A 16,508-nucleotide genomic window follows, 5' to 3' on the forward strand; every position below is an offset into this window, starting at 1 on the left:
AACCGTATTACTTATTACAATGTTGTTCTTTGTGTTCAGCCTGTTGTTGGACAGAGAAAGAAGTTGGTGTCCCACCGGCGAAAAGCGAGATTTTGAAGTTTGGAACGGCTATCCAACGGCTATTTTGACGGGACAACGGACACCCCATGGCATGAGCTAAGCTTTCTTCATGACCCATTCTCTACATTTCCACTATCCTCTCTTCTCTACCCCTTTCTCCTTTCTCCTTTTCCCTTTTCTTTCTTTTTTTTTTTTGCTTAAAGAAAATACATTATCATGTTAGTAAATATTGAATTCAAGATAAAGTATAATACAGACACGTATGTGCATTTGATGAACTTTGATCTATAAAATCTAATTCAGTATGAAAAGTTATTAATTTATTTGATGGAGAAAGTTTATCCATTTTAATAATTTAATTCATTATTTTAGATTTTCATGCAATTACTTTAAGAAAAAAGCAAAATTATTAATGTTACATCAAGAGAGAGAGATAGTAAAATAGATAGTGATTTAAAATTCTTAATTATTTAGATTTCATAAAGATGAAACTAGTAGATGATAAAATGGCATATTATAATGATAAATTTAGCAAAATATTTTTACAATAAAGAAAGAAAAAGGAGCTTAGATTTCGCTTTTGTTAACTGTGATCATTGACAGTTTTCCCCCATTAAATACTAAGTATAATAGTCTAATAATAATCCAATCACCTTTTAATCCCAATCTTATATCCAGCGAAGCAAAGTTCATTTAAAGATGAAAAGCTTACCCCATTAAATTCAAATGAAAGCGTGAGCCCCCAAAATATAGCCTTTTATGGGTTGCCTTTCCTTTTCTCTACGTGTTACTCCAAAAGTCCAAACCCTCTCTATTCCTGCGTAGGTAAGAACAAAATTTTCAAAATATCCAATAAAAACAAAAAGCGAGAACCAAAAGCGCCACAAGAAGAAAAATAAATTGTTTATTTTCAAAAAAACCCGTCCCCACCCCTTCAAGAAATCCGTTGGCCGCATCGAAGTCATAGACTGAACTGTAAGTAAGGAAACTCCGCCATCCCCGTCTCTGTCTTCTCGCGGAGAAGAAAACTGTACAATTGTCACAGGAAAAGAAAATCTGAGCATTGAGATTGTAATTTTGTGGAGTAGGCAGAAGAGGAGAAAGGTCAGAGAGCCAGTGGCTGAAGCTGAAACAGAGCAGAAGAAGAGAAGAGGAAGGCATTGGTTAAAAGACGATGTCTGTTTTGGAGGAAAACCTAGATTCGCCGTTGAAGAAGAGACCACCGAGCTGGTCAGACATTTGGCTCAAAAACACCAAGCCATTAAAGCATGTGGTTTTCGCTATGCAGCTTCAGTCTTTGGCTTCAAAAGACCCCAAATCTCAAACCCTAATCGCCAAATTCGCCAACATCGACCGAACCCTTCTTTTACCCGACGAACTCCTCTTAAAAATCCTCTCAAGACTACCCATTTCGCAACGAAACCCTAACTCCCTCGTCTGCAAGCGGTGGCTCAATCTCCAAGGCCGCCTCGTACGGTCATTAAAGATCCTAGATTGGGACTTTCTCGAATCAGGTCGGTTGATCACCAGGTTCCCGAACTTAACCAACGTGGATTTGCTCAACGGCTGTCTGTTTTCGCCGCGAAATTCGTGGATTCTGTTAACTCATCGGATGGTTAAGATGCAAACGAGTTCGGATTTTTGTTCAAATTGGAAGCTTTTGGAAGCAAATCTATTGCCTGTTGAAGTTGTTGATAGAGGGCTTCAAGCACTTGCCAATGGCTGCCCAAATCTTCGGAGACTTGTGGTAATTAACGCCAGTGAGTTAGGGTTGTTAACTGTGGCTGAAGAATGTTTGACATTGCAAGAATTGGAGTTACACAAGTGTAACGACAATGTTTTACGCGGGATTGCGGCGTGTGAGAATTTGCAAATCCTGAAACTTGTTGGAAACGTTGATGGACTTTATAGTTCGTTGGTTTCCGATATTGGATTAACTATTTTAGCTCAAGGGTGTAAGAGGTTAGTTAAGCTTGAGCTTAGTGGATGTGAAGGTAGTTTTGATGGGATCAAAGCGATAGGGCAATGTTGTTTAATGCTTGAAGAGCTGACTATCTCTGATCATAGAATGGATGATGGATGGTTGGCTGCATTGTCTTTTTGTGAGAATTTGAAGACTTTGAAGTTGTTGTCTTGTAAGAGGATTGATTTGAGTCCGGGTCCAGATGAGTATTTGGGTTTTTGTCTGGCTCTTGAGCGGTTGCATTTACAGAAGTGTCAGTTGCGGAGTAAGAAAAGTGTGAGAGCATTGTTTAGAGTATGTGAAGCTGTGAGAGAGGTTGTTGTTCAGGACTGCTGGGGATTTGATAATGATATGTTCAGCTATGCTAGCGTTTGCAGGTACTGGATTGTTTTCACTTTGTTCTTTATAATGTTCTTTGCCTTTTTTCCCCTTGTTTTGTGGTTTCATGGAAGATGTTTTACTTTAGGAGCTAATGTAGAGTTGGTCAGGGATTCATTTAAGTTCTATATTCTACTTCTGCAGTCCATTTGTGTAGTTGATGTGGCCTGAAAGAAAAAAAAAAGGTCACTTTCTGTTGCAACGATGAGAGTCTCTGGCCATTGATTTTCAAATGCTGAGCTGTGTAATGATGGTCTAATGATTGTTAGCATTGGTCTATTACTACGTTAACTGTAATGTGCAGGTGTGCAAATAGATGTGGATTTGGCTTGTTTGGCTTGGACTGGATAAGTACAATTATGAGCACTCCCTACTTTTACAATTGCCTTTTTATTAATTTGCACATGCTAAATCATATACCTCAGGTAGTGTGCTGTTTTTACTCACAGTTTGCAGGCTAACTAGTTATTGAAATGTGTGATGACGCGTGGTTAGATTCCTGCCTGAAATGTGTGATTTGTAATGTTGTTAGGTAGAATTATGATGAGCATCAATTATTTACAACAACCACCTGGTCTAGGAACTAGAATTCAAATAACCAACATTGTCTTTGATAAAAAGACTTAACAGTCATTTCTTTTTGGCAGGCGAGTAAAGTTCTTATCTTTAGAAGGATGCTCATTGCTGACAACTGAAGGTCTGGAAGCCGTGATTCTTTCCTGGCATGAACTTGAAAACCTTATAGTGGTATCTTGCAAGAACATAAAGGAAAGCGACATCTCTCCTGCGCTTGCAACCTTATTCTCTATTCTTAAAGAGTTGAGGTGGAGGCCGGACGCCAAATCTCTGCTTGCATCAACTCTTGTAGGAACTGGCATGGGAAAAAGAGGTGGTAAATTTTTCAAGAGGACATGAGGCACTGAAATTTCTAGCATCAAAGATTAGCAAACATGGTAGTAAAACATGAGGCACGATGTACTTCTAACATCATAGTAATTTTTCAGTCACCTTCCTTTCTGCTTAAGACTAACTAGGTTAGCAAGCAGAGAAAAAGGGTCATCATGTGACTGCCAAATATTGGTGTAGTTTATTATGTAAAACACTTCTTATTAGCATCCTGGTAGATGAATTTCTGTAGGCTACGTTAACTTATTCCTTTTATCTTCCTTTATACCTTTTCTCCCGCATCTCTTTAGCAGGGTTTAGCAGTAGGGTCTGTTTTAGAGACGATGTACCGCAGTTCTGCAATCTGCACGGTTGTGTAAATTAATATTAGTACTAAAATATCAGAGGAAGGATTCTGGGTACTTATGCTGCTCTTGCTTGTCTGGAAAAATAGCATTCAAAATTATACAAGTAATTGTTTTTATCTTTCGGGTATTTATTCAAAAGTATAGTTTATCATATAGTTATGTTACAGTAACGACTGCCAACGCCACACATAATTATGTATATATATATTGTTTTGGGTTATTCATTGATTGTTTTAGTTAATTTATCCGTGCTATTTGTTATATATCAACAATAAAATTAAATGTCAACTTATTTTGTTAATTTGAATTCAGTTCAATTAAAATTTAAATTAAATAAATTTTAATTCTTATATTATTATGAATAAAAAAATTTATTTAATATTTTTATATTATTTTATTTTAACATAATGTAACTTATTTATCAAATTTGATTTTTTTTTCAAAATTTTTTATAAAAGAAGAATTTAAATTTAATTTTTATGAAGAAGGTAAATTAATGTATATTTTTAAAATTACATAATTAAGTAAGAAAATATTTTTGTATATTTTTTAATATTATAAAATTTTTAATTTAAGTATTTGACTTATTAATATATATATCTATTATCTGTTAAATATTTATATTTTTAAATATTTATATTTAATTTTTTAATATTTTAATTTTATTAATTTAATTTTTATATGATATATTTTTATGTAATTAAATTTCTATGATAAGATATAATTTGTTTTTTTTTAAATTTTTTTGATCTAGTACGTTAATAATAAAGTCAGAATTTCACGTTCAAGGAGATGAAAAAAAAAATGTAATATTTGTATAAACGAAAGCATAAATTTTTTCTAAAAAATAGAGAGTAAATTTATAAAATAAAAAAAAAAAGAAATGATTAAATTTTAGAATTTTAAGAGAGCGGGGCTCCCACTTAACCCCTCCTTTCGCCTTTGAGACATATGGTATCGACATGTCAACAGGTTAATGCCTTTACATAGCATACCACGTTACAATGTTGGCATCACGGGCTCAGTTGCCGTATGAAGCAAGCTCTTCCGATTGGACAGACTTTATATGATATAAATAAAACAAAGAAATTACTGAGATGCTGATATAGGTGGTGAGGTGGCAAAGATGCGGGTTTACCCATGAAATCGACAGTGGCGATTTTAACGCGAGGGAAGGGTATCGAAGCCTGGAGCATTGATTTTGAAATCCAAAAAGAAAAGGAAAGAAAAGAATAGAAAAGAACAGATAAGAAAAGAAAATGAAAATGGAAGAGTATGAGAAGATGATGATGAACACCAACAAGGGCAAGGGAATTGCAGTGCGGACAAGAGCTAACCAGAATCACAGAGGCGAAGGTGAAGACGATGGCAAGATTACGAGTCCCTCTTTCCCCTCTGCCAAATCCAGTCCTCGCAACGCTTCCTCCAAATACGACTTCGTCAAGGTTCTCTCTCTCAAATCCATCTAGCAAATGAATTTTAAATAAAAGCTTACATTTTTATGGTTATACTTTTTTAATTTTTGGCGTTGTAGGTGAAGGTCTGGTTGGGTGATAATGCCGATCACTATTATGTCTTATCCAGATTCTTACTTAGCAGGATGTTAACTGTCACAAAGGTCTCTATTCCATTCTTTTTCTTTTTAAATTTTAAATGTTAAATTTTTCTTAAAACATGCTAACTTGAAACGCTTAATTTTTTTTCACTTCTTATTATTTCTATGTTATATGATAATATCTTCAAAGTTTTTTTTGTTTATTTATTTTTATCGCTATGACATGGCGGTTTCAGATTCCAAACCATGTAGCAATTAAAATCGCTCTGGAGCTCAAGAAGCTGCTCATAGACAACAGCCTTCTGGATGTGTATAATTCCCATTTTTTTTCTGTTTTGTTTGTTAGTTTCGTGATTTAGATTAGTGGGAGTTTTTTTTTTTTTATTAATTCTATTCTTTTGCAGCTCGCAGTCTGATTTGGAAGCGAATCTTTTTAAGGTATGTCTTCATAACATTTCTGAATAAGTCATATTGGATGAAAAGTAGAGTGGAGAGCATTTTCAGACTTCTTGGAGATTGAATGTAGTTTCGATCATCAAACTTTCTCATCAGACTCTTTGTTCAGCTTATGGAGCGGCGAGGTTATGGAGAAGAGTATATCAATCGGTACAGGATGATGACCAGGTCAGTTAGCTTTTCAAGATCTTGCCAAACAATTTTCTGGTGCTTATTCTGGAACGAAATTTTCATTTCAACAACTTTATGAATGTTTAGTGACATCAAAGCTAATTTACCTCTAGAAAGTCTGCTAACTGTGTGATTGCAGTGGTTGCTTATTTTGTCTAACGATAATTTTTCCCGTCTTATGTGTGCCTTCAGTTTGTTACACTAGATAATCTACTGTTATCACAGGTCTGGGTTCAATGCATGTCTTCACGCTAATTTAATGTTAGAATAGCTTTTATTTTGATCTTGCATGGAACCTTTATCAGTGACTGATTGCTTGCACCTGACTGAAAGTAGTAGAGAAAAAATATTATAGGGAACTTCTAAGTGTTGCTTCATTGTTCTAATACTATATTTCTTGTTTATTACTTTCAGGTTTCACCATCAAAGGGTTCCTTTGGTAATTCTTGTTTGTGGAACTGCCTGTGTTGGGAAGTCTACAATAGCTACACAACTTGCACAGAGGCTAAACTTGCCGAATGTCTTACAGGTTCAGCCTTCTGTTTTATCTGCTGAAATTTTTGAGATTTTCTTCTTCCATATTTCCTTGATGGCTCATTATGTTTTTGTGTTTGCTGGTACTTTTACATTTTTGTTTTCAATTGTTTCAGACAGATATGGTTTATGAGTTGCTACGCACATCAACTGAGTATGTCTAGAATCTATTTTTTCTTCTCTTCTTATATTATTTAGCTTTTTATTCCAATGTTCAAATTTGATGATCAAATAAAATCACTGCTCCATGTAAATAAAAGGATGGGTATCAATAATGCATTTTCTGGCTTTAACGAAGGAGAACAGTTGATCTTACCAGTAATTGGTTGTTCTAGTCATATTTTAGGAGTTAGGAACATGGGATTTGTTTTAAACATCATAGGAAGGTTTTCCTAATTGAGAAGTGTTACCTCAGCAATGTGTTGATTACAATATTAGAAGTTTATTTCCCTGATCACTTGCTACTCTATATAAACGTAGAAGAAAAGGCACTAACTTAAACTGAATAGTATGTCAGATTTAAACCTTTTTTTTTTTTTAATTTTTCATTGTTTCTCTCTATCCATCTTTGTTAGGAAAGTGAGATTGTCTTAATAGAAACTTCATCTTTGAATGTGCAACGGATTGGCCTGACATCCCCTACTTTTAACAGATTGTATAGCGTTTAATGTATATTTTTTATGGTGCACACAATGCTTACTTCTCTTATTTGTTTCAGTGCGCCATTGGCATCTACTCCTGTATGGGCACGAGATTTCAGCTCCTCCGAGGAGTTAATTACTGAATTTTGTCGAGAATGCAGGATAGTTCGTAAAGGTAGTTTCTAAAACTCCCATTTAGCTACTGTGCAATTTCATCTTTCTTTTATTTGTGTAAAAGTGGGAGACTGCAAAGAGAAATGTAACAACCTAATACATGTCATGGGTATTCTATCATCCGAGATATGAATTTTATTATTGTATTTTAAAGGTATATTTGTCATTGATTTGGTGTTGTGTTTTTTGGTTCCTAGGTTTGAATGGGGATCTAAAAAAAGCAATGAAAGATGGAAAGCCAATTATAATTGAGGTATGGTTTTTCAGTGGATTGCTAACTTCATTCTTTTGCCAACATCCTCCTTAACCTCCATCCTGGAGCCCTCCCTGCTTACTCTTCTCTCTTTTTTCTCTTTGCGAGGTGCATGCCCATAGAGTGCATTATGTTTTGAGTGCTTGTGGTTCGTATATAATTTTGTTTGCATTGATTTGTTTACTTTTTAATAAGATCGTTGGTGCTATCTTGAAAACAAATTCAAACAGTTTTATGATGTGGTATAGCATTGCCATTAAGTAGTCTCATGTGTTGTCTGTCTTTGTAGCAGTGATCGTGACAGGGTATGACACGTGAATTTTTGAGCTTTCACATTAAAATAAGCCTAGAGTCTGGTTGGTTATGGGCTTCTGTCCATGAATGATTAGATTGTACTGTACAGAGTCTGTTGCATTTTCAGTTATTTTGGCTCAAAATTGAACTTCCATCCTTAGGTTTCTGTTGATCTTCTTGGCTTATGGTTGTCCATGGTTTGATGAACTTAATGGTTAAAATAAGATGATATGGCAGTAATGGATGTTCTAGAGGAGCATGGTTGTACGTCTTTGAATACACATGCATGCCAAACACATGATTTGTTCTTGGGGGTGAAGTTTGAGTTTGGATCTGCTACCATGTTACCCTGCAGACAACTGTTCTTTCTGGAATTTGTAGACTGCCTTCATATTTGTTTTTTTTTTTTTTTCTCGCTGCAAACCTTAAGGAAGGCTATAATCTGCTAAGTATTGTGTAATATTTTTCCACCTGGTCATTGCATGAGATTGGGAAGCATTGGCTTGTTCTTGTGCACTTTATGCGTGTCACTTTGAAGTTAGCTAGTTTTCCTTATTTCTTATGACAATAACAGGGAATACATTTGGATCCAAGCATTTATTTAATGGAAGATGAGCATAAAATTCCAATCAGTGTGCCTGAAGGACATCAAGCGGCCCCACTGTCAAAAGCATCAAATGATAATTCTGCAGTGCAAATGGAAAATAATTCCACAAGTGCATTTGGAAGTCATACTGAAGATAGCCAAAATCGTCCTGTGCATTTGAGTTTGGATGAATGTGTGTCTGCTGACCAGGTGAATAAAGTCTCGGAATATCTAGAGTCTATTGCTCTATCAACTGCTTCAGATGATAAAGGTAGACTTTTGCTCTCAATTCTTTGTGTGTGGTATGGCATCTAGCTCCATTTTATAAGCACTGTTTCATGTGCATGTATCAGTATTAGAAAATAAGTGGAGGTGCAGGATGACAGTTTATTAACAGAGTTGTGTTCCTGCAGGTGAAACTGTTAAGGTACCAGACGTAAATAGAACTACTGCTAGAAAAGAAAAATCTGGCTCTGAACCAATAATAATACCAATAGTTCTGAATATGGCTGAATTTGATCACAAGGTATGGTTGCTTTCTCTTTCCACTCTTATATTCCCAGCTTTAAATAGTAATGTGAAAAGATTGTAGGTGGGTTTTAGTTTGTTTTAGTAAATAGTAACATGTCATGCAAATTGCTAAACTGAGCATGTGGAGGAGACAATACTTCACAATTCACATTTTGTGAAGATCCCAATGTTGGTGTTGCTTCTGATTTGCCTTATAAATCTCTCTTTTGGTAGAACCTATACTATTAGAACCTTTATTTGTGAAAAAAGAAAATCCCTATTTTTAAATTCTCAATGATATAGATGGTTCATTCAGTGGAGCATGGAGATTAGTTTCCACTATTCTTGTTGCGGGAAGAAGATGCCATTTGGTGGGAAGGCTAATGTAAATTTATAGACAGATGAGTTCCTTTGACTGTTATACCCTGCATTAGTCTAAGCTAAGATACTGCTGCATGTTTTTGATGTTAAAAAGATGTAATCAGGTTCATGTGAAGTCATTCTTGATACATTTGTATGAAGGTGGCTACCTTTAATTAGGATTATATGTTACCTTCCCCGTCGTAATGTCTCTTCTCAATCTTGCATGATTTTCTAACCAATTTCGTCTATATGCAGGCATTACTAGAAGAGTGGATCCTTACTCGGACATTTAGTGGTAATTGTCTAGTCAAGGTATTATAACAATTCTACGTTCTCATTCCATACAAACTGCATTGCTCACAATAAAGGTCAAGTAGCTATTGTCTCGACAGAAAGATAATAACTTTTGACACTCAGCTTAGTGGGGACATTTCATGGAATTGTCAAGAATATTTAATTGGATCAGTGTTGTTAAGGTGCACAACTAGGTGCTAAGGCATAGTCCCAGACAACAAAAGTGCCCTAGATACTTTCGCATGAGGTGCATTTGATCAGGCACAAGCCTGGTGCACCTAGATGTGCTTTTTTCTAAGGCGGTAGGTGCAAAAAAAGCCCACCTGATTGAAGTTATCTTTAATTTCTTTAATTTTTATTTTTTTATTAGCCATACCTTTAATAGTAAAAAAAGGACATTATCAAACTCTCTAATTCTCAATTTTTGAGTATTTAATGACAAACTTGAGACCAGAAGGAAATCATGCATAATGGCCAAAAAAAGAAAGAGGAAATTTTGCATGTTTTGTAGGATAAAAATAGACTGCACTTTAAAGTTCATTATCAGAATTATATATCTTAAGCTTGTTTTACACACAAATGCGCGTGCGCAGACACACAGACAGATATTGCACTATACTTCATTCAGGCGAGTGCTTTTTTTGCGCCTTGCACCTCAGGCAATATAAGGGTTCTTGCTTCTAGCGTGCACTTTGCACTCTTGACAACACTTAATTTGATAGCTATGCTACTTTGAAGTGTGTTTTCTCAATCTTGAATGTTAATAGTTGTTCCGTAACCAAGGACTCTCGTTAAGTTACTGAGTTATATATGATGAATATAGAGTAACCCTGGCATTATTCGGTGTGTGGAAAGTGGGTCCTGGAAAGCTGGTTGAAAGCAGCCCAATTCATTTGCTTTCTTCCCTTGAATATAGATGATTTTCTGTTAACAGTAGACTTGTTGAGCAGTTTTGTTTAAGCTTTACTTTTAGCTTGCCTAGAACATTGTGACATCTCAAGTACAGTGATAGGTTGCCTTATATTTGTATTGGCAGTATTTTACTCCTTTTATTTCACTATGAAAATGACTTGAATTTTAGCACATGGTAAATTGTTGAAAATTCTCATAAGCTGTAGAGTTGTTGTGTTGTTTATATACCTTTGTCAACTAGGACTGTGTAATGAGGCACCATAAGGCATGAGATGATGCTTCCAACCATGTTCATGTCTGCCAAATTTTTGCTTTGTTGTTTCTGATTGAAAGTGCACATGCTGATACCTTGATTTTTCTTTTGCTCACTCTCAGTTCCTTTTCTTCTCACTGATGTTTTTATTGTTCATTCATTTGATCAACTATTTACTTGAATGACTTTTCTGTTTCCTTTTGTGATGAATTTATAACAAAAATCAATTCTTTATTTTTTTATTTTTCGTAACAGGATACAAATAGTTTAATAACCAACTTGAAGACCATTCAAGACTATCTTTGCTCTTTCAAGTCGCAGGTATGCTGTTTCATGCCTGTTTCTATTGGTTGCTAGGATGAAATATTTTTTCCTATCCTCTTGTGTTTCTGTGCTATTTTATTTCAAAAGTTAATGTGTTGTAGTCTACAGCAATACAAAATCACATTGAGGTGCCTTAGATTTGATATAAAACCAGTGTTAGTTGGAAAGGATATGTTTGTATGCCTGACTCCCTGTCTCTAGTCAGTTATGACTGTGGGGTATGAAGGCATAAGCATTACATGCATCATATTTTGGGTGAACGTGCTCGTAGGTTGCTGATAAAGAAAGGGTACCATGTCTAAAATGTCCATTGGTATATATACAGGGGAATTCTTGATTGTTTTATTCTAGCATTCTCCGAGATAATCTCATGGGTTTATCTTTGTAAGCAATACCAGCTGATGGTGTATGCTTATGCTTCAAATTTCTTGGATTGCCCCATCATTTTAAGTATCTAGAATTTTTAATATGGTATGAAGAGTGTGGAGTAATGAGTTACCTTACTTTTAAGAGGAAGCAAATCGACAGGGCTTTTGAACTCTCACTTGTCATAATTTTAGAGGTGTAATTTGACTCAACTCTTTTAACTCTTATATGGCTGGTTGTTTGAAAATTGAAGTTTTATGGACCTTCTGGCTTTTTGTTTTTCATGTATCTTTGTCCCTTGGAACAGGGTTTAACAGTTGTCAATGTATCAGCGACCACATTTCCACAGACATTGGATTGGCTGCATGCATATCTTCTTCAGGTATACTTGTTATCTAGCTGTTAATAGTAAAATCCGGAACTGATTTGGCCATCAGACAGCCTCTTCAACCTGGAAAATGCGGATGAGTTTGCAAGTTGCAGTCAAACACATTATTGGTACTCCATTATGTTTTCACTGGCCCTAAATTTAAAGGATTCCTTTAGTTGGAAGATGGGAAAATATGCAACTTGATTTTTCACTTCAGCTAAACAGATTGTCTTATTTATATCCACAGTGAGATACTATTCTGCAATAAGTTTGTATATAGTGGAAATTTCTGCTTTGCACCAGTTTCCTCATGTTAAAGACAGCATGCTTGTTGGGTGATACAAGGCCAGAAATGTTGCCATGGTTAAAATTTGAGACGAGAAAGGCAGTATAAAGCAATTGTTATACTGTTCAGTTTGTGGCCAAGGAAGATTGCTGTTCAATTATGACAAACTAAAACAGTTTAACATTCATAGACTTTTATAGTGGAGTTTGTTAATAAGTTAAATATCCAAAAAAGAAACAGGAATTAGTCTCAGCTGAAACTTAGATTTTGTAATTTATTTTCATTACTTGCTGTTTTCCCCACCACAAGCCAGACGCCTAGGATCAATAACCATCGTTTGAAAGACAGCTAATAATTATTTACGGGATGGGTCTGGTGTGGAGTGTGATTGTTTATCTTTTATGGGAAAGAGAGTGGGCTGGTGGTGTATTAGCTTTACTGGTTGGTTGGGGTTTTACTTTCAGATGCTTAATGGTCCTTTGATCATGAAAAAGATGGTTTATATAGCTCTTTCATAATGGGTTTAGGGAGAAAACCTTTGAAGGAATTTTTTCAATTTTCTTGGATTCTATGGGGTGTAGATTGGGTAATGGAATTCTTGCTTGTTGAGGAACAGCCACTTCACTGTATCTTTTTCCATATTTTATTTTTTTCTCTTTTTGCAGAGACCGTCTCCTCTCTTTTCCTTGTTTCTTATGCCTGATAAAGTTGTTTTACTGGTTAGAAATATCAGCTGCTAGGTTTGTCCTTTTCTTTCGTTGTTGTTTTATATAGCTAGTATTATCTGGTTGGCGTTTGCAGTTATGGTGATGTATCATTTCTGTTTGAAATAGGATGTGAGTTAATAGGAGTTTGTGGTGTTTAATATTAATGCTCTGCTTGTAAGATGGTAGGTGGATAATTATTTAATAAGAGCGGGCTAGAATGTTGAAATTACCAGGCTTTTTTGGTAGGGTGCGGGGAGGAGGGGAAGAACTTCCAAAACTACAATTATTTGACTTGTCAACTCACTCTTTGTTATCCCTCTTTTTTTTCGGTATTGCATATTTATCTTTCTTCCAATGCTGGGTGTCATTTACAGTCATAACAAGTATAGTCATCCCTGTCATACGGTATCTTGAAATGATCTTGCACAATATTAGCACTAGTTGCCTTTCCTATATTTCTCGACCAGCATAAACTAATTTGTTAAACTTTTCTTGATAATTCTTTCTATAGTGCATTGAGCAAGGCATTTCATCAGTGTCCAATGAAAATGGTAGGCGGTCAGCTGAAAAATAGGTTACATGCAGTTGTTTGCTTGAGCAATCACAGGTACGAATGTCTCCTTAAATAATTTTGAAATTTTGTGCAACATAGATATAGAAGATAATGCTTTTTAATGTGTTATTTAAATATAAAAAAATTTATCTTAAACTGGAAAATTGTTTCAGTTGAGTCTAAACAGATATAGATTAAGATACAAGGCTGAGCTAAAATCAAAGAAAAAAAAAAGAAAAAAGAGAATAAGAAATGAGGAAGAAGATAGAGAATCTAACTGTTCTCAGCACCTGCCTGAATTTTAGGACAATTCACAGTAGTTACTTTGTTTCTCAGCCAAAGCTGACTTTTGTTTAATCTGCTGTCTCCTGTTTGAGCTGTTTTATATGATATGAAGCCTGTTTTGAAGTTTTTTCTTTTCTTATTGATCCTCATGATGATCTGTTCAGAGCTGGGATGAGATGGATGCTGAAAGCAACTCCTGGGATATTAAGCTACTGAACTTTATAAGATCCAATTTCCAAAATCAAATTAAAGCAAGATTCTTGCAAATACTGGGCTGGAATGCCTTGGGTAATGGAGTACTGGAAAGGATTTGTCTCCTAGATAAGAAACTTTTTGCAGGCGAGCCAATTCTCAAACCTCCTCTTCTTGCAAAGTCTGTACTATACTGATTCTACATAATTTAGGCGATGAACGAATTCAAAATTTGGAGCTGGTTGGATCCTGAAAATTATCATCCTAGTTAGTTGAATGTTGTATTTAGAAAAGGAACTCAAATATATTTGAATTGGTTGTATAATGTGCTTAAACCGCATATTCATACTTTTTTTATGGCATTTTTGGTTCAACAGACAAGGATGCGAATACTATATACTTAATCATAATCATGCTGAGTTGATGACAGTTCTGAAGTTGCCCGTTAAACTCTCATGTCTAGTTCCCAAGTCCAACCCTGAAATCGGAGGAATTTTAGGCATGTATATTTGCGTGAAGGCAATGTGTCTTTTCTAAGTGTTACATGTCAAAAGCACCAACTCAGTTCAACGACATGTGAATTTATCTTCCCTGTATCTAACGTCTACCAAAGCAAGCACTGTATCTAACATCTGCCCAGTGCTGAATGAGATTGCTGTTAAAATTTCTCCTACAAACAATTCTATTCTGGAGAACGTTTTTCTTTTTTTTAAAAAAAAAAAAAAAAAGATAAAAAGGACAAGAGGGCCAAAAATATAATTTCACAATTTATTGGAGGGAGAGGGATACCTTAAATAGTTTAATCGGGTAAGCAGGATATACATGGAAATTAAAGGATAAAACAGAGAGGGGAAAGGATAATATCACAATCTTTGACATTTTTTATAAATTGCAAAAGTATCAAATTTCGTAGTCCCATAGGTCTTCAAGAGTCTTGTATGGGCTTGTTGTATCATTAACCAGAAACTCTCCTCTCATCATCTTCCTCTCCTCCAACTTGTCAATCTCAAGCAGATCTTCATCATCCAATTTGAGGGAGAAGGATGCCACGTTCTCCTTCAATCTATCCGGATTGAAACTCTTCACGATCACGCTTGCTCCCTTTGATAATCCCCAATTTAGGGCAACCTTCATATATGGGATCAGGATTTCGTTAAAACATTATTTATGTTACCGCCCCAAGTTGCAACTTGGGAGTAAATAACTGCTTTACAACTCAGTGGAGACAGACAGAGTCTGATGTTAAAAACGAGACTGAAATCAGATTTACCTGAGCTGGAGTTGCTTGATGTTTGAGAGCAATGGATTTGATGAGTGGATTTTCAACAACAGCCGTGGATCCCCATGCATTCCCAGGCCCTCCCAGAGGTGAATAAGCACTCACATGGATCTTGTGGTCGGCGCAGATTTCTCGAAGCTTTCTTTGCCTCCACATTGGATGCATTTCCACCTGCACGTACCCCCATCAACAGTTTTAATCATGATGATGGCTAGAACCCCTGAAACCCTTTTCTTTCTAGTCGGAGGATATCAAATCTACTGGAGGCCTTTGTCTTCCTCTTTTTGCATTCAGTTTGACTTTTACCATAGTATTATATTTAATCTGTCTCCGGTTATATTTTCACATGTCAATGTGCATGAAAGCATTACTCAGGGCAACGTAACTGAGGGATTAATTAAAGGAGTTAAGGTTACCACCAGCAGTTCTATATGAATCAGTTCATTTCAAACCTCGATTCCTACTATCCTGGTGATGTCTGTTATTGTTCTTCTCTGGCAGTTTAATTTCGGCTTTTGCCCCATCACCGAAAGACGGCCTACTGCTAGTCATCTTATTCTTGTGAAATTTATGTTCCTTACTTTTGAGACGTACCTGATTAACAGCAGGAGGGACGGACGCAAATTCTAACAACCGTTCAACCTTCTTGCTTGAGAAATTGCTAACACCAATGCACCTGCAAAAGCCGATGTCTAAGCATTTCTCCATCCCTGCCCAGGTGGACTCCAGGTCTAACTGCTCAAAGTCTTCTTCCTTGGGCACAGCATAGCAAACCCAAGGCTTTAGTTTCACTGGCCAGTGCACCAAGTACATGTCTACATACTCCATCCCCAGGTTCCTACAACATTTATCAAAAGTGAAACACTGAATACAGTTCAGAATTTTCCGGTTCATACAAATAATCCATTTCTTAATTTAGCGTATTTCCTAAATCCTTTAGAGTATTTGCTAAGAAAGAACTTCTTCAACTCATCCTTTTTATCATCCTATACATCTTGCTTTGAAGCTGAAAATGTCCACAGTTAAACTACACACGTACTTTCATGTGATATCAGGCGTCTGTGAGACATGTGTGAAGATTTCGATGTTCTGCATATATCATTTCAATTTACTGAAGGGGGAAATACTGCTAAATTCAGAAACCACTACCAAATCAAAGACAAGAAAGGCACTTGTTTCAGTTTTAATCTTTTTTGTTTTTTGGCTTTTTCAAATTAGTTTCCATGGCTTTGGGCTAGGGGTCGGGTCGTTTCTGTATGGTAGAATTACCGTAGAGTCTGTTTGAGTGCTGAAACAGGATCATGGTGATCAGCGCTCCATAGTTTAGATGTCACGAAAACATCTTCCCTTCGGATGCTTTCATCCTCAATTGCCATTCTTAAAGCATTTCCAACGGCTGGCTCAGAACCGTATATTTTTGCTGTATCAAGATGCCTGTATCCCATCTGCAACCAACCATCCCGTCAGCATTTCTTATGCTAAAATAACCTCCTCTC

The 16,508-nt window shown here is 35.9% G+C and overlaps 4 protein-coding genes across 6 annotated transcripts in view; 2 read left to right on the forward strand and 2 right to left on the reverse strand.

Annotated features, from left to right (window-relative positions):
* Positions 1-499: 499 nt before the first annotated feature.
* On the forward strand, positions 500-3,737 carry LOC110417457 (RNI-like superfamily protein). Its single transcript, XM_021429804.2, has 2 exons — positions 500-2,400; positions 3,049-3,737. The coding sequence occupies exons 1-2, from the start codon at positions 1,235-1,237 to the stop codon at positions 3,314-3,316; spliced, it is 1,434 nt and encodes a 477-aa protein (XP_021285479.1). The 5' UTR covers positions 500-1,234; the 3' UTR covers positions 3,317-3,737.
* Positions 3,738-4,661: 924 nt separating this feature from the next.
* On the forward strand, positions 4,662-14,162 carry LOC110417771 (P-loop containing nucleoside triphosphate hydrolases superfamily protein). Of its 3 annotated transcripts, XM_021430290.2 has the most exons (16): positions 4,664-5,099; positions 5,189-5,272; positions 5,446-5,519; positions 5,614-5,647; positions 5,775-5,833; positions 6,251-6,365; positions 6,487-6,524; positions 7,089-7,186; positions 7,383-7,438; positions 8,307-8,589; positions 8,732-8,844; positions 9,447-9,503; positions 10,906-10,971; positions 11,648-11,722; positions 13,215-13,310; positions 13,706-14,162. In XM_021430290.2, the coding sequence occupies exons 1-15, from the start codon at positions 4,914-4,916 to the stop codon at positions 13,275-13,277; spliced, it is 1,401 nt and encodes a 466-aa protein (XP_021285965.1). In that variant the 5' UTR covers positions 4,664-4,913; the 3' UTR covers positions 13,278-13,310; positions 13,706-14,162. The 3 variants fall into 3 exon arrangements, with proteins under 3 accessions (XP_089639975.1, XP_089639976.1, XP_021285965.1); XM_089783849.1 differs by lacking the exons at positions 9,447-9,503; positions 10,906-10,971; positions 11,648-11,722; positions 13,215-13,310; positions 13,706-14,162 and adding an exon at positions 9,145-9,436 and having other exon boundaries at positions 4,662-5,099; XM_089783850.1 differs by lacking the exons at positions 9,447-9,503; positions 10,906-10,971; positions 11,648-11,722; positions 13,215-13,310; positions 13,706-14,162 and adding an exon at positions 9,132-9,436 and having other exon boundaries at positions 4,663-5,099.
* A 374-nt stretch (positions 14,163-14,536) lies between these two features.
* LOC110418566 (NAD(P)-linked oxidoreductase superfamily protein) lies at positions 14,537-16,457 on the reverse strand. Its single transcript, XM_021431329.1, has 4 exons — positions 16,282-16,457; positions 15,607-15,850; positions 15,004-15,183; positions 14,537-14,861 (listed from the first exon to the last, which is right to left on the reverse strand). Exons 1-4 carry the CDS (start codon positions 16,455-16,457, stop codon positions 14,634-14,636), a joined length of 828 nt encoding a protein of 275 aa, XP_021287004.1. The 3' UTR covers positions 14,537-14,633.
* A 33-nt stretch (positions 16,458-16,490) lies between these two features.
* Positions 16,491-16,508, reverse strand: part of LOC110418014 (uncharacterized) — a 20,203-nt gene continuing 20,185 nt past the window's right edge. The window contains exon 48 of the mRNA XM_089783791.1: positions 16,491-16,500. Coding sequence (XP_089639917.1) covers positions 16,491-16,500 — 10 coding nt within the window. The remainder of the gene's footprint in view (positions 16,501-16,508) is intronic.

Source organism: Theobroma umbraticum, unplaced genomic scaffold, assembly GCF_002168275.2.
Source record: "Theobroma umbraticum cultivar Fairchild unplaced genomic scaffold, ASM216827v3 scaffold_50.0, whole genome shotgun sequence".
NCBI classification, from domain to species: domain Eukaryota; kingdom Viridiplantae; phylum Streptophyta; class Magnoliopsida; order Malvales; family Malvaceae; genus Theobroma; species Theobroma umbraticum.